This window comes from Mesocricetus auratus, unplaced genomic scaffold, assembly GCF_017639785.1.
Source record: "Mesocricetus auratus isolate SY011 unplaced genomic scaffold, BCM_Maur_2.0 Super-Scaffold_100009, whole genome shotgun sequence".
NCBI lineage: Eukaryota > Metazoa > Chordata > Mammalia > Rodentia > Cricetidae > Mesocricetus > Mesocricetus auratus.
In genome coordinates this window covers 79,051,173-79,072,741 of record NW_024429193.1, presented here as the reverse complement: position 1 = coordinate 79,072,741, position 21,569 = coordinate 79,051,173, and the positions used below count along the sequence as shown (strand labels likewise).

At 40.0% G+C, this 21,569-nt stretch overlaps 1 protein-coding gene across 2 annotated transcripts in view; it reads left to right on the top strand.

Moving 5' to 3' along the window:
- The window catches only part of Serpini1 (serpin family I member 1), an 87,182-nt gene extending 66,026 nt beyond the window's left edge, over positions 1-21,156 (top strand). For both annotated transcript variants that reach the window (XM_005076134.4, XM_040752637.1), the window contains exons 6-9: positions 1,171-1,268; positions 17,430-17,516; positions 19,132-19,221; positions 19,447-21,156. In XM_005076134.4, the coding sequence (XP_005076191.1) occupies positions 1,171-1,268; positions 17,430-17,516; positions 19,132-19,221; positions 19,447-19,523 (352 nt within the window). In that variant the 3' untranslated portion in view covers positions 19,524-21,156. The remainder of the gene's footprint in view (positions 1-1,170; positions 1,269-17,429; positions 17,517-19,131; positions 19,222-19,446) is intronic.
- The last annotated feature ends 413 nt before the right edge of the window (positions 21,157-21,569 follow it).

Sequence of the window (21,569 nt, the reverse complement as noted above, 5' to 3'; positions counted from 1 at the left end):
AAAAGACTCAGCTAGATCTTCATTTTTCCCTTTAATCTGTCTGACTTGAACTTAGCTTTTTTACACTTCATTTTTTTTCTTTCGTTTCCTTTTCTCTTTTCTCCTTTCTTTTTTTGTGTAACCTAGAGAAAACACGATTTCCCTGTCAGGTTATCTGACATCATGATAAGAAACAGGACAGGGTATGTAAAATGTGTTTGCGGTGGGAGAGTAAGAGATATGCTAGTAATCTGCAATGAAAGAAGAGGTGATGATTGAAGAGGGTTTTCAGTTGCTTGCAAAGGACAAACAGACAGGAACAGGAAACCGGAAATTATTGCCAGCTTTTGTTAACTTTGAACAAAAATCTTAGAAAAGGCTAGATTTTAGATACTTGGACTGATGTGGATTTTCCTATTCAAGCAATTACAAACATTAAATAAGTTAGACTCTGAAGGACTCTGTTTTCAAAATATCATGAAAACATGCTTCTTTATGTGCCAGAGTTTAATATAAACACAGTGGCCATTTTTTATATAAGAGAATTAATGGAGTTGAAATGCTTATTGTATTAATTGCACAGTCAAATTTGCTACTTGATTAACCCTATCCATAGTGGGTGGATGGTGGAGAGGAAGCATTAATTGACCAGATACTGAAAAAAATACACACAAGAAAAAAGAAAGAATGAAAGAGAAAAAGACCTGGAGTAAATTTGTGTGTAAATTTATGGTTAATCATTATAAGCTTGAAAAAAGCATAGATATTACTAATTCATCACAATGGTTTGAAAATTAATCATTTATGGATTTTTTTTCAAGACAGGCTTTCTCTGTGTAGCGTTGGAGCCTATCCTGGCACTCGCTCTGTAGCCCAGGCTGGCCTCAAACTCGCAGAAACCTGCCTGTTTCTGCCTGATGCTTCTGCATTGATAAGGGGAATAGACACAGATTGTCACACCTAACCAATAATCTATCTGTAATTGGAACCCACTTGCAAAAGAAAACTTTGCCTTCTCCAATTGTGACCTCTCCATTTTCATAAAAACAATCACATACTTCTTTTAGTCAGCTTTAGCATAATTTACCCACTATAAAATACACTTTTGTCATCAACGTTCTGAGCATTATATCCTTGTTCTGGGTAAGAAGCTGTTGTTAATGAAATACTTTCTTGCCATATGTTCTCCAGGTTCACAGTGGAACAGGAAATTGATTTAAAAGACATCTTTAAAGCCCTTGGAGTCAATGAAATTTTCATCAAAGATGCAAATTTGACTGCCATGTCAGGTAAAAAAAAAGCCAATTAAAATATTATTCATAAAAAGCTTTTCTAAATAATAATCTTATGTCTATCACTTCTCATAGATTTTTTTCTCTTTTCTAAATTGAAATTAGAAACAATATTGTTTTACATGTCAATCCCAGGTCTCTCTCCCCCTTCCCCTCCCCAGCCCCTCAGCAACTCCCTATCCCATCCCCTTTCTGCTCTACAGGGAGAGTGAGACCTTCCATGGGGGATCTACAATGTCTGTCACATCATCTGGAGCAGTACCTAGGCCCTCCCCCGTGTGTCTAGGCTGAGAGAATATTCCTTTATGTGGAATGGGCTCCCAAAGTCCATTCATACACTTGGGATAAATACTGATTTACTACCAGAGACTCCATAGACTTCCCAGGCCTCCTAAGTGATGCCCATGTTCAGGGGGTCTGGGTGGGTCCTATGCTGATTACCCAGCTTTCAGTCTGGGTCCATATGCTCCCCTTGTTCAGGTCAGCTGTTTCTGTGGGTTTCACCAGCCCAGTCTTGACCCCTTTGCTCATCACTCCTCTCTCTCTGCAACCAGATTCCAGGAGTTCAGTTCAGTGTCTAGCTGTAGGTGTCTGCTTCTGCTTCCATCAGCTACTGGATGAAAGCTCTAGGTAGTTAGCAATCTCATTATAGGGGAAGGGCATTTAAGGTAGCCTCTCCACTATTGCTTAGATTGTTAATTGGGGTCATCCTTGTAGGTCTCTGGATATTTCCCTAGTGCCAGATTTCTGTTTAAAATTGTAATGACTCCCTCTATTATGGTGTCTCTTTTCTTGCTCTCCTCTATTCTTCCTCTGACTCAATCTGCCTGCTCTCTCATATCCTCCTCTGCCTTCCTCTTCTCCCCTTCTCTTTCTCCTAACTCCCTCCCTCCTCCCCCCATGTTCCCAATTTGCTCAGGAGATCTTGTCCCTTTCCCTTCCTCCAGGGGAGCATGTATATCTCTCTTAGGGTACTCCTTGCTTCCTAGTTCTCTGGTGGTGTGGATTGTAGGCTGCTCATCCTTTGCTCTATGTCTAATATCCATATATGTGTGAGTACATACCATGTTTGTCTTTTTTGTGATTGGGTTACCTCACTCAGAACGGTTTCTTCTAGTTCCATCATTTGCCTGTGAATTTCAAGATTCCATTGTTTTTTGCCACTAAGTAGTACTCCATTGTGTTAATGTACCACATTTTCTTTATCCATTCTTTATTTAAGAGGCATCTAGGGTGCTTCCAGGTTCTGGCTATTACAAATAATGCTGCTTTGAACATAGTTGAGCAGATGTCCTTGTTGCATGAATATGCATCTTTTGGGTATATGCCTAAGAGTGGAATTGCTGGATTTTGAGGTAGACTGATTCTCATTTTTCTGAAGAACTGCCATACTGATTTCCAAAGTGGCTGTATGAGTTTGCACTCCCACCAGTAGTGGAGGAGTGTTCCCCTTTCTCCACATCCTCTCCAGCATAAGCTGTCTTCGATGTTTTTGATTTTAGCTATTCTGACAGGAGTGAAGTGGTTTCTCGGAGTTGTCTTGATTTGCATTTACCTGATGGCTAAGGATGGGGAGCAATTTCTCAAGTGTCTTCTAGTCATTTTAGATTCCTCTATTGAGAATTGTCTATTTGGTTCTGTACCCCACTTTTTAATTGTAATATTTGACATTTTAGTGACTAGTTTCTTGAGTTCTTTGTATATTTTGGAAAGCAGCCCTCTGTCAGATGTGGGGTTAGTGAATATCTTTTCCCATTTTGTGGGCTGCCGTTTTGTCTTGTTAACTGTGTCTTTTGCCATACAGAAGCTTCTCAGTTTCAGTATGTCCCATTTATTAATTGTTGATCTCAGTGTCTGTACTACTGGTGTTATGTTCAGGAAGCGGTCTCCTGTACCAATTCATTCAAGGGATTTCTTATTTATGGTTAGTACTTACTGAATGAAACAAGAGGTATATTTACTTATGCAAATGAAACTATAGATGCAGCCATAACATTCTGTATTGCCTGATGTGAGCCTTTTTTAGTGGATTCTTTCCAGAACACATTGTTTATACAACATCAAATTCTCTATCCTACCTAATACAATACCTTGTTGAATAGACAATCAATGATTATGCTGATTGAATATGTAAATACATTCCACTTGAATTAGTCATATATGAAAGATGAATACCTTCTGATGTAAGAAACAGGCCAAAGATAATCTTAAATAGAATAAAAACTACCTAGTGAGATATTGTAAAACATTTTAAGTCTGAGTAAAAATAATGTTTTTTAAAAAGTAATTCTTTTTTGCTTTTTTGAGGTAGGGTTTCTCTGTGTAGCTTTAGATTCTATCCTGGCACTTTTTCTGTAGACCAGACTGGCCTCACAGAGATCCGCCTGCCTCTGCCTCCCGAGTGCTAGGATTAAAGTTGTGTGCCACCAATGCCTGACAAAAAGTAATTTTAAAGTATAAAGAAAATGAAAATTAACTGGTTGAATTATTGGAAGAGGAACCATAAAATGTTGGTTAACATCAAGGCATTTAGTTTTGGTTATCTTTAGTTTTGCATATAACACACTGTTATTTACTATTTAAGCTTAAGACTAAATATGGTTTTCTATTTTTTTGACAATACACAAATAGACTCATTTTTTAAGTGAGAAGACAAATACATATTAAGATAAAAGAAACTAAACTTGTAAGGCCTCATTATAGTCACTATATTTGAACTAGAGCACATGTTGGTGGGATCTTTCTCATCTGTTCTGGTGTCAAGGAAAGATTTTAATTTTCCTCTCCTGCATCAGCCACCAGTGTGAAATCACAGCTTCCATGCCTTTGCCGAATTCTGGAAATGTATTCCCCATTTCTGAAATTGTTTACATGTATACAGGTGTGTATGTATATTCTTAGGGACATTTACTTTTAGGAAGGGAGAGAGAAGAGGCAGGGAGGAGACAGAGAGAGAGAGAGAGAGAGAGAGAGAGAGAGAGAGAGAGAGAGAGAGAGAGAGAGAGAGAGAGACAGAGAGAGAGAGAGAGAGAGACAGAGAGAGAATAGGGTTCAAGAAATCCTAGTACTTGCTCTCCCAGGTTATGATAGTGAGGCCGTTATTAAGCATCACTCAGATTCCAGCAATGAGCTGAGAATGATGTTTCTGATGTATTTGACACTGTAACTTCTGCTCCTCATTCAGGGTGCTTAATGCTCTAAGCACCAACAGATATTCTCTAAGATTCTACTGTGTAGATGACCCTGTCTATGCAAGAGAAATATGTTTTCCTTTAGTAAATGTCTTCAAGGCTCATGTCCAAGTTCTTAGAGCTAAAAGCCCCAACATTGGCGTAATCAGGTTGGCCAGACTAGTGGAATTAAGAAAGATCATCTGCTATACCTGAGTCAGAAATATATTCATAGCTGAAGCAAAGCATGAAATTCTAATGCTGTCTTCCTTATAAATTTAGAACATTGATCTTACTCTACTGGCTGAGTTCCCACTGGATAATTACATTCTGCTTTCTTTACCATGATTCCTCACTGTCTCCCAAGCATCCAGGCAGATATTTTACGCAAGTATAATATCTGCTGCCACTCGGCTCTGAGGGGTTATCTCTGCTAAGGCAAGCAATCACTGTGGCCAGTGTGACTTACTATTTTAGACATAGTTAGGTTCATAAAGCAATAGTTCATTGTTTTTACTACCACAGCACAGCAAACCATAATGTTTGCTATGATTAAGATGGTTTGGAGATTTGGAATAAAGCTAAAATCTTCCAGAGAGTTTTTAGTAGTCTAGTTATTTGACCAAACCTACTAGAAAGAGTTGGCACACAGTAATTGCCAGAGACTAAAGCAGGGTTGGGAAAAAGGAAATAAGGCTATTTTGGTCCACTTTACACACTTGGGAAGTCAGTTACTAAGCTAGCGCTTGCCATCTTAAACACCATCCTGTTTACGCTTTGTATTGCTTGAATGAATCTGAAGCAAACCACTTCCAATTTACAGTGAGAACTCTTGCATTGTTAACGTAGAAGCTCAATTAAACAGTGGTAGCTCTAGCATGCCAGCCGCCCCACTAACTCTCCTTTCTCCCGCCCTTTCTCTTCCCTTTCTCCTTCATTAATCTATGACCCATTCCTTTGCTTGCTTCTGCTTCTTTTAATTTCACTGTAATTTTTCAGACTTGTTTACTTGAGCACCATGTGCTCTACCTTCCATCGTTCAAATCCTATTTAGAAGACTAAATTTTTACCTCTCCAAATAACACAAAACCTTGGTAATGAGAGATTCTCTAATTCTTAGCGACCCTCACAAGAACACGATAAAAATATTTACAAGTGTTTAGTTAATGATTTCTCAAGGTTTATAGTGGTGTTAATGATATATAAGTGAATGATATTTCATGCTATGGATATTATTTTCACCAACAGCTGCTAGTGAAGTAAACGTATAAGAAAAGTACTATGTTATACATTTAAGAAAAATCTTATTGACCCAAAGAAAGAAACATGAAGAGCTTTAAACTTTCATTAGTTTATTTTTATGTGTAAGGACATTTAGCCTGAAGTATATTTGTGTACCACATGTTTGCAGTGTCCACCAAAGCCAGAAGGAGGTGGCCGATCTTCTGGGACTAGAGTTATAGAAAGCTGTTAGGTGTGGGTGTTTGAAATCACATCTGGGTACTTTGGTAGAGCAGCTACATCTTCTAACCACTGAGCCATGGCTCCAGCCCCAAAGCTTGGGGAACTTATGGGGAGAAAGAAATAGCAACCAACTTAATATAAGAAAGACTAGAAGAACCACCAACAGCGATTCTCAAGGTCACGTGTCCTGTCCATCCCCACCACAGGGAAGGGCCAGCAATATCTCAAGACCTTCTTGTGTATCATAACGGGAAGTGGTCCTTCTTCAGTTAGAGGCCGGCTGTGCTTCTGAACATCTACAATGAACAACACAGGTTCCCACAATGACTAAGCACCCGAGCATAAGTGTCAGCAGTGACCAGAGGCTGGGAAAACATGGGATAGAGAAAGCATTATGGGAGCAGGGATGAAAATATGGTAAAAGTCAAATGAGACCCCTTGCAAAGGACAGAAGAGAGTCTGCATAGACGCCTTTGAATATGTATAGTAATTTAAATGTTAAGCATCATTTCAGCTAGACAGGCTGCACAGCAAGCCATGGGGATCTACTTGTCATGTCCCCTCAGCGCTGGCATGACAGGTGTATTGCTACACATCTGGCTTTTTCTTTTCTTTTTCGATACAGGGTTTCTCTGTATTGTTTTGGAGGCTGTCCTGGAACTCCCTCTGTGGACCAGCCTGGCCTCGAACTCACAGAGATCCACCTGCCTCTGCTTCCCGAGTTCTGGATTAAAGGTGTGCACCACCAACTCCCGGCCCATATCTGGCTTTTTCACATGAGTGCTGGGGATCAGAACTCAGGTCCTCATGCTTGTATGCCACGCACTTTACCCACAGAGTCATCTAACCAGCCTAGAGCTGTCATTTTTTACAGAGCATGGTACTATTTGGAATGTTACCTTGTACATATGTTGCTTTGTCAACAAAAATTTTACTTAAAGATTAAAAAGAAGCACTTAAAAACAATAGTGGAATGAATCTGCACGTTTGAAAGAATTCAAAGAACCACATCACGGTGGTAAAAACACCAGAGTTCTAAAGCACGATTGCAGAAAGCAAACCACCTGATCAGCTCCCTGTGCTTCAGGGGAAACTGAGTGACTTGGAAATCCTTCACTGAGACTTCTTGGGGAGGCTTTTCCATTTTTATCCCTTCGAATCCACTCTTGTGGGAATGCTTCTTACAGCTGCCCTAGGCTACTTCTGCTAAATGGTTTCCAATTTCTCTCTAACCTAATCTGTTGTGCCTTCTGCTGCCAAGATTAATCACTTTAATTCCCCCTCTCAGATGCATCGCTGCACGGCATCAGAGCTTCCTTTGCTTTGCAGCTCACTGTTCCCTGCTCCACAGGAGACTGAGAGGTCCTCCCTCTAAAGGTCAGCCCTTCTACTTAGCTCGTGTTCTGGTAGTTAGCAATACTTGCTCTGCCTGTCTCCCTGGCTCCTCACATCTGGGAAATTGAGCCTCACCTCCAGAGAGACCAAATTTCATAGAGCCACCACGACAGCACCTCCAGAAGGAACTCATTAAGTCCCTAGTGTTTTGTGTTCTTCTTGGTTGCACATCACACATCTTATCTCATATTTGTGTTACTTTGTGCGTCTAGTATCCCAGGTGGAATATCAATGCCCCAGAGATTGATTCTGATGCGTGTGTCCTCAGTGCCCACCACTCTTACTTGCTTGGGACTCACTGAATACAGATGTAGATGAGTAGGATGCTCAATATTTATTAAGTTGACTTCTCCATCTCAATTTGATATCCATTGCCTCTGATACTAAGGCCCATTAACATAAAACACAGTAAAGACTCAGACAATAAGCATGGAGCGCACAATGCTGAGAACCGTTTTCTACTCAGGCTCCATTTAAAATGCTCAGGGAGCTGCAGCAAGGATTCTGTTATAGAGGAGGGCTGTTTTTATAATGGAAATGAATGGCATTTGGATTAACAGGTAATCTTCTTGGAAGGTATAAGGACAAGAAAAAGAGACTACTAAATCCTTCAGCATAAAGTACAAGCTTTTATAAGGAAGCCAGTAAAATAAAGGACTTAAAAAGACTCAGTGATAGGTGTATTCAGGTCGGATGCAAGCGCTGCAACTGATGCTGGCCCAGCTCCTGCATCCTGCCGCTGCTGCTCTTTCTCCTGGCACTGGAAGCCAGAGGGCTTGTTCCTTTGTCATTGCCACAATTCTACTCCTGTTTCTACTTTTTTTGCCTGACTCTTGCAAAAGTGAACTTGATCTGCTTGCCCCGAGGCATTTGCTCATCCAAATTATCTCTTGACTGATATCTTGTAAAGTCAAAGCAAGCGCATGCCACTGTTTCTAGACAAAGCCCAGGCTCTCTAACCTCGTGGCCAAAGCTGTTAACATGAGAAACTCTGCCTGCTACTCCCCAAGCTCCTCGTAGTCTGCCCTCCACCGAGCACTTACCGTCCCTCCATGTTTCCCACTCTGTAGTTGTAGTCTTGTGTCAAATGACCTTGCCCCCTCATCTTTCATCCCTCTACAGTAAGTAGGGAATACCTTCCAGAACCAGCCCAGCTGTCTGTCACCTTTGCCTGGCGTCCTGCTCTCCTCCCAGGCAGCTTCGTTTTCTTCAACCGGAACACGGCGGCGTTGCTCACCTGTCTGTTATCGTGGTTCACTTTTCGCTCGGACTCTGTTTATACACTTGCGCCCGAGCTAGAAGCTGTTTCAAGGCAGTGACTGCGTGCTAGATGTCATTCTGTCCTCAGAGATAAGCCCGGCGTTGGGGTGGGGTGGAAGATGAGTGACGGGCAGCATGCCAATGGATGCTGCCTGGGTTTAAAAGGTGAGGCTGCTACTCTCTGCTCCCCATCCTTCCTATGTCCCATACTCAAGCCACTGGGACGTTTTTGGTTCCCTCCTGAAACAGGCTGTTTGGTTCTGTCTCCGCACTCGTTTCCACCACACCTTCAGGTCTTCCCCTGGCCGGTTCCTTCTATTCACGTGGTCTCAGCTCCCTTTTGCCCTCCCATCTTCCCCTACTTAACATTTCCACGTAGATGTTCCACACTGTCTCCGTCACCAGCCAATGTACTGTCTTATCTTGTGTTCCCAGGCATACGAACTGCATCTGGAAATCATGGCCGCTTGTGGATTTGCTTTATTACTGCTCTTTTATTTATGCCCACCTGCCTTTATACGGAAGGGGTTGTTAATGTCCATAGTATGTCTAGTGTGGACAGTAGATACTCAGTACTTGAACAAGCAAATAAGGGAACAATTTCTGCTTCTGGAACAAAATCAATTTAAAAAAAGCATTGTTCTAGTCTGTAAGAAGTCAGGTTCTGGGACATTCTTCAAAAGTTTCATGGGTGGGACTGAAGCTAAAAATATGGCCACATAGCACTTTTTGTTTGTAGGGTTTTGCTATGATGCTCTCTTCATGCTGTTATTTTAAGCCTGCCCTTGGTGATGGAGAAGTCTGTCTAAATTGGCTCTATTCAGAAACAGGGCCACAAAGGAAACAGAGGCCAACTCTTGCCAGCTCGATGTGTTTCTCAGATGCTGGAGCCTTTGCCCCTTGCACAGTAAGTCAAATGGAGCCCTTGCTCAAGGGATATTTGCTTGGCCATTGAATGAGGGCTTGGGTACTTTGCCCTGATTTCTTTATAAGCCTTTGCTTCCCTGCCCAGCTCCTCTCTGGGTAGCTTAGTGTGTGCTAGCTTGTTCCATCTTGTCCACTGAAAAAAGTTTGGGTCCTGGCTACCTGGAGGAAAGTAGAACCAAGCATTGAACAGCAGTGCCTGCAGTAGCCAGAAGAGAAGGTTGCTTGGGCCCACATACAGACAAAACAAAGCAAAACAAAGCACAAAAGGAAGCAAACAAAGAAACAAACAAAATAAGCATTAAAAAGAAAGAAGAAAGAAAACATTTGTAGACTAAGGAGTTATAGTGCTTGACATGCGAGCACCAAACTCAATCCCTAGAAGGTGCATTAAAAGATGGGGCTGTCCCAGGATAGCCAAGACAATCCTGCTCAACAAAGCAACATCTGAAGCATCACCATTCCTGACTTCAAGCTCTATTATAGAGCTATAGTCCTGAAAACAGCTTGGTATTGGCACAAAAATAAACAGGTAGACCAATGGAATCGAATTGAACACTCTGAAATTAATCCCAAACCTATGAACACCTGATTTTCGACAAAGAAGAATGTATACAATGGAAAAAAAGACAGCATCTTCAGCAAATGGTACTGGCATAACTGGATATTGGAATGTAGAAGACTGCAGATAGATCCATGTCTATCACCACGCACAAAACTTAAGTCTAAATGTATCAAAGACCTCAACATAAATCCAGCCACACTGAACCTGTTAGAAGAGAAAGTGGGAGGTACCCTTGAATAAATTGGTACAGGAGACCGCTTCCTGAACATAACCCCAGTAGCACAGACACTGAGATTGACAATTAATAAATGGGACCTCCTGAAACTGAGTAGCTTCTGTAAGGCAAAGGACACAGTCAGCAAGACAAAAGAGCAACCCACAGATTGGGAAAAGATATTCACTAACCCCACATCTGACAGAGAGCTGACCTCAAAAATTTACAAAGAACTCAAGAAGCAAGTCTCCAAAATACCAAAGGATCCAATTAAAAAGTGGGGGACTAAACTAAATAGAGAATTCTCAATAGAGGAGTCTAAAATGTCTGAGAGACACTTAAGAAAGTGCTCAACATCCTTAGCCATTAGTGAAATGCAAATCAAAACAACCCTGAGATATCATCTTACTCATGTCAGAATGGATAAAATCAAAAACACCAATCAGCTTATGCTGGAGAGGATGTGGAGAAAGGGGGACACTCCTGCACTGCTGGTGGGAGTGCAAACTTGTACAGCCACTTTGGAAATCAGTATGGAGATTCCTCAGGAAAATGGGAATCAGTCTACCACAAGACCCAGCAATTCCACTCTTAGGCCTATACCCAAAAGATGCCCATTCATACACCAAAGATGTCTGTTCCACTATGTTCATAGCAGTATTATTTGTAATAGCTAGATCCTGGAAGCAACCTAGATGCCCCACAACTGAAGAGTGGATAGAGAAAATGTGGTATGTTTACACAATGGAGTACTACTCAGCAGAAAAAAAAACAATGGAATCTTGAAATTTGCAGGCAAATGGATGGCACTAGGAGATACCATCCTGAGTGAGGTAACCCAGTCACAAAAAGACAAACATGGTATGTATTCACTCATACATGGATTTTAGAAAAAGGATTTTAGTCCTTTGCCTTACAGAAGCTACTCAGGGGAGTGTCAGCCTACAATCCCAGGGCCAGTGAGTCTGGGAAATAGGGAGGTTCCCAAGAGATATGCATTATACCCCAGAGAAGTGGAAAGAGGCAAGATCTCCTGAGCAGATTGGGAACATGGTGGGAGAAGAGAGGGAACCAGGAATAAGAGAGGGGGAGAAGGGGGGGGGGAAGGCTTGGGGGAGCAGGAAGGATGAGTTGGGGTAAGAATAGAGGAGACCAGGATGAGAGTTACCATAATAGTTGGAGTCATTATAGCTTTGAGGAGAGAGCTGACACTAGTGAGATTTCTAGAGATCTACAAGGATAACACCAACTGAAAAACTAAGTAATAGAGAAGAGAATACATTAATAGCTCCTACCTGATGTTAAGGTTGATGACTACCTTATATGACATCCTAGAACCTTCATCCAGTGACTGATGGAAGCAGAGGCAGATACCCACAGCTAAACACTGAACTGAACTCCTGGAATCCAGTGACAGAGACGGAGGAGTGATGAGCAAAGGGGTCAAGACTGTGCTGGTGAAACCTATATGGACAGCTGGCTGGACAAGGGGAGGTCTTGAACCCCAGACTGATGGCTGAGAAGTCACCAGGGGACTTATCCAGACTCCATGAATGTAGTGTCAGTGAGGAGGCCTCAGAAATCTCTGGGGCCTTGGGTAGTAGATTAGTGTTCACCATGGCACACAAATGAACTTTGGGAGCCCATTCCACATGGAGGGATGCTCTCTCAGCCTGGACACATGGGCAAGGGCCTAGGTCCTGACCTGGATGAAATGACAGACTCTGGAGATCCCCCCAAGGAAGGCCTCACCCTCCCTGGGAAATAATGTCGGGATTGGGCTGGGGGTGGGGCTGGTGGAGGTTCAAGGGGGGAGCCGGGATTGACATTTGAAGCATGCATGTTTCTAATTTAAATAAAAAAACCAAAAAGGCAGGGCTGTCTGTGCTGAGGAGGTAGGGGTACAGGCTGATTCCTGGGGTTCTCTGACTAGCCACACTAGACCAATTAGTGAGCTCCTGACCACTGAAAGACCTTGTCTCCTAAAACACGGTATAAGGCTGCTGGGGTGGATACCAAAGGTTGACCCCTGGCATCCATGTGCACACATCTATAGCCATTCAAACACATGCAGCCACATGAACACAGGACAGAGGGCTCCTGACTAGCATACAACTGCCCAGGATGAAGTTCAAGTACAAGCATAAGGAGCCATAACCGTACTTGCTTGTGTTTCTACATGTCTTGATCTACTCTTAAAATTTTGTTGCCATCCACACATGCTTGCTCAAGCCACTTACAGTGGTATTTTATTTTAATGTGATTGTTTGAAGTTTATCCCAGTGTGGGGGGGAAGCACACTTCTTCCTATATGTCCATCTATTGTAATAGTTTTTTTTTCTGCACGTTAACTTCCTGGAATCTTTTTACACCTGCAGACACCAAATTAACTGTTGGGTGGCATCAGTTGTGCTTTGGAAATATGAACACCAGAGTTAATCTTTGCTTTGCTGCCTTTGAAATATAGACAGTAACACTGGCCAGCCAGATCGTATTACCATAATTTTTAAACTTGATCTGATTTTTAAGCCCTTTAATGCATGTGACTTTTGTGCTCTATCCCTCTCTTAATTGCTCTTTTCTTGGAACACTTACTTTTATTATCATGTATTTTATTATAAAAATAAACCTCATGGGCATAATTGTGAGCCAAATTATGGTCATGGTGTCTATGCATTGTCACATAAAGTTGGCACACCCACAATCTCACATTATGAAACAGCTCAGACTTTTCATTAAACAATTACCAAATCTTGTGCAGCATGGTGTGCTGGGTTAATAGTAGAAAATATCACATTGACAGCGTATTCCCTCAATTCAGGAGTTTACATTTTAAGTCTAGCTATATGCCAGAAGTGGGGGTACTCAGATGAATGGCACTGCCATTGCCTTAAGGAAGATGACAGTCCATGGGGAGGCAGACATTAATGCTGCTGTAATGTATTAGAAAGGCTTCAGAGAATCTGTTTTGGGTCCATGGGGAGAGCATCGCCAGATCTAATGTAAAGGAATCAGAAAAGCAAGAGGAGTCTCCTGGGGTATAAGCTGACTCTTAGAAGCACAGAGGCTGAGGGAGTGTCTGGGAAGGAAACCAGGAGAGAAGATGGAGCATTTTTAACTCAGATGACAAGAACACAGCATGCAGGGTAGAGGATGTGTAGTGAATGAGGGAGAGGCTGCCCTGGGAAGGTGGGGCGACAGGCTGAGGGACAGAGAGGAGAAGGAGGGCTCAGCAGAGTCCTGGTATAAATTGGTTTGCGCCTGCACGGGCCCATGCTGTGAATAATGTAGGCACCACAACCTCTCTATCTCCTTGCTCTGACGCATTGTGACAACCACCGAAATTAGTAAACACTCATTTATGTATGTCAGTGGGTTTAATTTACACTTTTATTTTCAGCTGATATAAATAATAGAAAATTGCATTTTAATGCTGTACCATGTAATATTTCAAGTACACATGTGTGCTGTACAGTATTTTAAAATTGAAATTACATTTTAATATCGATTTTTACTTATCATTAATGTGTGAATATTGTATGGTTGTATGTGCCATGACGGAACGACTTTGTGGAGTTGTTTCTCTTCTTCCTGCTTCATGTGAGTTCTGGAGAATAAACTCCTGTCATCAGGCTTACATTGCAAATCACTTTACCATCCATGTCATCTGGATGGCCCTTGACTAGTGTTTAAATCAGGTTAAGCACATCTGTCTCCTTAAACATGTATTCACTTATGAGAGAAAGATATTCAGAAGTGCTTTAGTGTAGTCTTTTGAAACGCACAGCATGTTACCAGCTGCAATTAACAACCACAATGTCTTACTCCTTCTTAACTGTAAGGCTCTGCCCATTGACCCACCTTTCCCTGACGCTCTAACACAGGGACAGAGGCTACATGTAAAGAGGTCATGCTTTCCCCATTTCCAGGTGTCAAATGCATACCTTAGGAGAGGTCTAAGAGCTACCACAGGCAGTTTCATCTCTGCAAGCTGGTATGGCTGAACCATCATTGTCTTTGCAAACTCCCCTTCAGAGTATCTAAGTGGGGCTTAGCTGGCAGGCTGGGCATCCATCGTCCCGAGGAACTGAGTTCAACTGCTTTTGCATTCAGAGACATGATCCTGTCTTGATTCATGAGCTTCCATTAACTGACAGAATGACCATAAAAAGCATCAGGCTTTGAAAATAGTTATCAGTTGACTGCTAAATTGTTTGTATGTTTTACTGCCTTTGGATTCATGTGTTTGTTTTGCCAATTAAAAGATACCTGAATAATCAAATGGTTCCTATTTTCCCCTTTATTAAATAAAGACAAAAGAAGCTTTTGAGAGCAAGCTAATTATACTTGATGTCTACATATAAATTTTGGTTGCATTTTATTTTTCTTTTAGTCATCAAATGTATTTTGTAAGAAAATATGAGATGGGCTGTTATAATAATGAGATAATTATTGTTGATACCAAATATAATATAAGGAAATGGATCCCTATTAGAAGTATATTCCCAGATGTCATTGTTAGTTACCATGGTGACCAATAATAATCAGGTGTTGTTTATCAAATATACCAAAGATGTTGGTGAATATTGTTCTCCATGTATAGAAGATAATTGTGTATTTTTGAAAACTTGAGGGAAAATGTATGTTGTTTTAAGTCACAGTTAATTATGTTATTCAACAGTCTAATGGTAAATCAATTATGAGTTGTTTTCTGCATGCATGCGTTTGTATTTCTCTCTCTCTGCGTGTGTGTGTGTGTGTGTGTGTGTGTGTGTGCATTCAAGTATATGTGTGTTTTGACTACACATTTATACATGTGCATGTAGAGGTCAGAGGTCAGATCAGATGTCTCCTTCAACTCTTCCCCACCTTTTTATTATTGCTTTTTTTGAGGGAGTCTAACTGGGCTAGACCAGCTGGCCAGGAAGTCCCAGTGGTCTTCCATTTTCTGTCTTCTCATCATGACTGCCTTTTCAAGCGGGTGCTTGGGATCCGAATTCAGGTCCTCCAACTTTTGTGGCAGTCATTTTATCAACCAAGCCTTCTGCCCAGCCCTAGGATTTTAACTTCTAAACATGGTGCTGGATACAAAGTTATTTATCTGAAATTTAGCATAGACTGCCTAGAATTGAAGAATAAATAGAATTGTGTAGAGTAGAACACATTTGAGTAATTCTTTATCCTGCTGTCTGTGTTCCTACTTTTTCAAAAGTAGTTAGAATGCATTTTATTGTTCTTTTGCTTTCATCTTGGAGAACAGTTGAACTCAAGACTAGAAGATTTTTTTTTTACTATGTCTTCCACAGCAAAGTATTGAAGACTGTGGGACTTAGTCTTCCCCAGGGAAGAACTTCTAAGTTGTTTAACAAATACCTAGTAGACAGCCTTGAACTCACATTTATGCAAGTAATGTTATACAGACTAATAAGGTTCTATTTATGTATTTCAGTGTGTGTGTGTATGTGTGTGGTGTTATATACTATATGCGTAACAATTTTAAAAAGTCGTGAATTTGAGAGAGAACAGGAGAGTATATGGGAAGCTTAGAGGAGGGAAAGGACAAGGAAAATGATGTAATTGTATTTAAATACAAAGATTTATTAAAAATTAGAAATTCATGTTCTCACTTGTTCTACAGCTAACAATCCAGACTAAAAGTGTTGACAGCATTGGCATTTTCTGAGATCTACTTCTTTGGCTCGAAGATGACAGCTTCTCTTTTTATCTTCACATATACATTAGCTGATTTTCTCCAGAGTCACAGGACATGTGTGTGCACATATGTGTATGTATGTGTGTGTCCGAATAATACATATTTTATGTGTCCATATGTAGATATTTTACATGTGTATAGGACATGGTAGTTAAATGTCTAGGTAGATGAGGAGAGATGGCAATATGTAAATAGATGATAGATACACAGATTTTAGATAGAGAAATAAATGATAGATGATGGACAGATAGGTAGGTAGATGATAGATTTCTTTTTAGAGATTGGCTCACATATTGTGGAGGCTTGAAACGAATGTGGAAAAATGAAAAATCTACAGAGTAGACACTCAAGGAAGAGTCACAGCTGAGTGCAAGGCAATCTGCGGTCTGAATTCTTCCTTGCTTTGAAGAGACACAGCTTCCTCAGCTGACTGGATGAGGCTCACCCACACTGGGAAAGCAATCTGCTTTACTCAGAACACACTGTTTTAAATGTTAATCTCATCCAAAAGCATACTGAAAGAAACATCCAGAGTGTCTGTTCAAGTATCTAGGTAGTAAAGCTTGGGCAAATTGACGCATGGAACGCAACATTTCATCTCTGCTTTTCTTTGTAGCTATCTCAGTTCAAATTGCTCTTGAGTGGAGACGAGGCATATCTGATCAGAATCCTCTACAGTGACTTCATTTGAAGACCCCGATTTTCATTATAGTCACGGACTAAAGTCCTGGGGGTTGGGGACCTGAGCAAATGAATGTTTAGGATCATAAATCTGCCCCAGATGGCATTACTTTCTAAGTAAGCTGAAAGGCAGCTCAATGCAGAAAATGTTCTTCCTTTTACTAGAAATGTATTTTTAATCTAATCTTGGAGTGATGCGTTTGCAAGCACTCAGAGAAGCCTCTAAACCAGACTAGAATGCCATTTTATATATTTTTTCCCTTTTTTACATTTTTCCAGGCAAGAAGTCAATTTTATTTTACCAGGTTAATGTCATCTATATATTATAAAAAATTATTGATTAGGTTTAAGGAAAGAATATTTTTATTTCAGAGCCTTCGCTACTTTTCATTGTTTTATTTCAAATTAGAGAGCAAAGGATAACATATTTTCATTGTGCATTATGAAGTCACTTGAGGTCACTATTCAAAACAGAATTTCTGATCCCCTTCCTCCAAGCAGTATGAGAATTAAACAATAGGAAAAAAGAGAAATATGCAATGGGCGATTACTGGAGGAAAAACTGGGGTAAATTAACAAGTGGTTATAAAAAGAGGGCGAATTTGAAACCATAGGATCAATAGTTCTCTCATGAATTAAATAAATTTCTGGCATTATATTGTCTTTTTTTAAAAATCAGTATCTTGGTTTCTCTGTGCTCTGAAACTCACTTACCTAAGAGGTCAAATGTGTCTCTGTGTCTGGCGCTAATGATCTCATTTCTTCTTTTCAGATAAGAAGGAGCTGTTCCTCTCCAAAGTTGTTCACAAGTCCTTCATCGAGGTTAATGAGGAAGGGTCAGAAGCAGCTGCAGCCTCCGGTACGCACTAAGTCATTCTCAGAGCTCTTTGACTTCTCCAAACTTTCTGCTTTTAAACAACCTGGGGTGGAAATGGAGATCCCTTTTTGAAACCGTACCGAACACATTACTGTATTCCAAGTCAGAAGCCACGCGAAAGCTAAAGCAGTCAGAACATTTTCAATAGAATGTGAAGTGTAGGTCCATGCCTAGTCTCCCAGTGAGGCATCACAGGGCGCCATCTCTAAAAGATGATCTCCCACTGCAAAGTTTGCAAAATGTTGCTAGTATTTGCCTAGTGGGTATGCAAACATTTTTTACTTCCTAATTTCTCTTGGAAGTTAGTTCTTAATTTCTGTCTGTGGAAAGTTGGTTTTGAAAAATTACATGCACAAACAAGAGTTGATAGACAAAAAAAATGCTTCTAAGTACCTTTAAATGATAATAGTTGTAGGACCATAATTTTCAATAGGCAAAGTTTTAAATGGACATGGATTCAATTTCCAATCAAGGGTCCTCCATTATCTTTGTGTGTGATGAATACATGTTCAAGGGTGCACCCATGTATGCATGTATGTTTGTGTGGGCGTGCTTGTAAAGCAGAGGTAGGCATCCTGTGTCTTTATATTTCTCCATCTCATTCTCTTGAGGTGATATTTGTCACTGAATCTGGAGCTTACTGATTCGGATAGATTAGCCTGCCGACAAGCCTCAGAGAACTAGTCTACTTCCTCAGCATTGTAATTAAAGTGCAGCCACTGTGCCTAGCTCTTTGTATGGATGCAGAAGCTCTGAATTCAGGTCTTCACATTGTGAGGGAGGAATTTTGCTGACTGAGCCTTCTCTCCATGCCCACCCTTGATCATTTTGATAGCTGTGATTTCCCTAGATAATCAAGTAGGAATTTACGATTGCATTTCCCACATCCTCTTGCTGGCTTAAGATTGCTTCCATTGCATGCTGAACAGATAAGATCAATTTTAGTAAACTTTCTATTACCTGCCAATATATTAGGTTACTGACATATATTATTTCGCACCTCATCAGTGATAACAGTACTTTTAAGAAAAAAGGAAGCAGTCTTAGGTGATCCTAAAAGATTAAAATCTTAGATAATTAATCAGACTATAGACTATAGCAAATAAGAACTTGGGGGACTGAATACCCTGCTCGCTGTTAAATATTCATTTGTCATTTCATCCTGGTCATTACTGGAACCCCACAGAACTTCAAAGTGCAAAATTTACTACAGGCAACAGAAGTAACTTGAAAATGTGAAAGACTTTGACAATTCTTTCTTTACTCCCTTCTCTTAATTGAAAAGGCAATTTTATTAAAACATAAATACTTGTCTTAGACTGAGGACTTTTTACAACAGGCAGAATAAATCAACATACAATTTCTAATGGTTTAGAGGGAAGAAATGACTTGTATATGTGTTGTGGTTGCTTGTTTTCTTTAAAATATTGTGTCTAAATATTAACAACTTCAAAACATTTCTGTCTTACAACCCCTGTTTTCTGCAGATTGTTGCTTTTTCATTAAACAAATAGACACAGATTGTTTTGAAAAATTCCCAGGAGTCTGAGTCTTTGCGCATCCCCAGACATGTAATTGCTTTTCCTCTGTCCCACAGGACTGATTGCAATTAGCAGGATGGCTGTGCTCTACCCTCAGGTTATCGTAGACCATCCATTTTTCTTTCTTATCAAGAACAGGAAAACTGGTGAGTGTGTTATGTGAATAAGTTAATTCATAAGCCACAAAGCATTTTCTGTTTCAAAAATGGTATATATTTTTAAGATTGCTTCTACTGTTCTTATGCTTTTAAAAAATTAAAATATTGTATATTTTTTATTTTTTAAACACATATTAGTTGCATGCAAGCGGGAAATATGTATCCCGTTGTTTTGTTCACTCTTCTCTCTCGTTCACTTCCAAACCAATGCAGGTACAATCTTATTCATGGGACGAGTCATGCACCCTGAAACGATGAACACAAGTGGACACGATTTTGAGGAACTTTGAATGATGGCGTTTGAGGAAAAAGAAAGCAGTAATAAAGCACATTTTGTTTGCAATTGGTGTATAGTTAGGATTGTTGTTTTACAGTGTTATTTAAGGTAATAATTAAAGTAGTTCCGAGTAGAAGTAATCCATGTGCCCTATAAGTCAGCCTGTCAAGAAATGTTGCCAGTATTAAAATTACAGTCCTGTTGTGCCATTGTGTCTGCTGTATTGTTGTTTAAAATAAAAGTATATATCGAGCTTGTGAGTAATTTTTTCACTTTGGAGGTAGTTGTAGTCTGCAACATCACTATAGCTGAGATTTGGAAACTGTGTTGTTTCTTTAGGAATTGTACAACGTAAATGACCCTACAATGTAAAATGCAGAAACTGCTGTTTCTGAGTGTCTTCATAGCGTGCAGAGCCAACACCAAAGTGAGCAGCATATATGTATATAATAAGCAATAAGTGAAGTGAAGGCAAGTAAGCCACGGAAATTGGAACTGGCATTTTACGGTAGGGCTTCACAACAAAACTTTTAGGAAAAATTTGGGCTATGCAAAGCCTATAGATGTTGCTGATTTGTGTCTATACTGTAGTTTATACCTTTTAAGTCATTAACCTGTTATATTTAGTTTTAAGAGTTTAAAAGTCTGTGTGCCACATGACTCTGGTAACGAGCTCAAACATCTTATTAGCCGCTCCTGATGGCATCAAGACGCCCTGTGAATAGATTGCCTTGTACCATTTATGTGTGCCACTCTTGTTGATGTTCACACAAAGATCAAATCACCCGGTGGCACATTTCCTAGAATATATTCAAGGCATCAAGTGGTACATTGATGTGCCAGCTACTTAGATGTCTTTTCCTTGATAGAAAAATCACTGGTCAGCGCTTCATATGGAATTAGCGCTTCTCAACCTTTAGTGTGATGCTGTCACCTGGTCAACTATTACAAATGCAGGTTCTTATTTCAGGATGTTTAAGATAAAATGAAGACACTACCTTTCTAACAAGCTTCCAAATAATGTCATAGGTGTTGAACATGAGCTTTGCTGTTTGTCATTTGGTTAGCAAAATTATACTTAAAGTAAGTATCACATATTTGATATTAATATAAATACATGAAAAAACTTTAATTTTTACTGACTGAACTTGCAGGGTACCAGGTTGGGAGCAGGATGTAATCTGTGTTAATAATACAATGCCCTTGTCAAGAATTAGTGTGTCTCTAAACTTTTTTTAGCACATTCTATAGATAAATGTGAGATTCTTCTGTATATTACAACACTTGAAATACAGTCTTTAAAAATATGGAGACATTTATAGGCAATACCCTTGAAAGAATTTATGGATATCCAAGGACACAGTACTTAACACTGAATCTTTTACAGCTTATATTTTCAGAAGGCTCACCGTTTACTCATGAATCTTCATGTTACTGTAGAATAGTGTTCTTGTTTTCATTTATAATTTATGTAGTTGTGATGGCTGATGTTGATTTGGCATTCACATTTTTAAGCTAAGACAGTATTTGTCACTGTATCCTTCATGTGAATATTACTCATATGGCTATGCCTGTATGTTGATCAGTTAACCAAATGTATTGCCTGTAAGGAAGAATAAACATCATTATACAATCATGTGATTCTAGACAGTCCCAAATGCTGTTTTTATTAACATATACATGATCAAGTTCTACTACTTTGAATATTTATCTTAAAATATTTCAGTATAAGTTAGGTGTTACTTAATTGAAAATGGATGCTCCCATACTGGTGGAAAGTTTAAAAATAATATGTTACAACACCAAGTTTTTTCTTTTTGTTAATTTAGTGTGTGTGTGTGTGTGTGTGTGTGTGTGTGCATGTGTATATGTGTCTACCAGAGTACAGGCATTCATATGCTGCAGTTTGCATGTGGAGGACAGAGGACAAATTGGGGAAATCAGTTGCCTCTTTGTACTTTGGGATCCCAGAATCACCCTCACGTGTTAGAATTGTGCAAGAAAGACTTGCATGCACTGGCACTCAAGATTTCCTGTTGACCTCACTTTGCTTTTAATA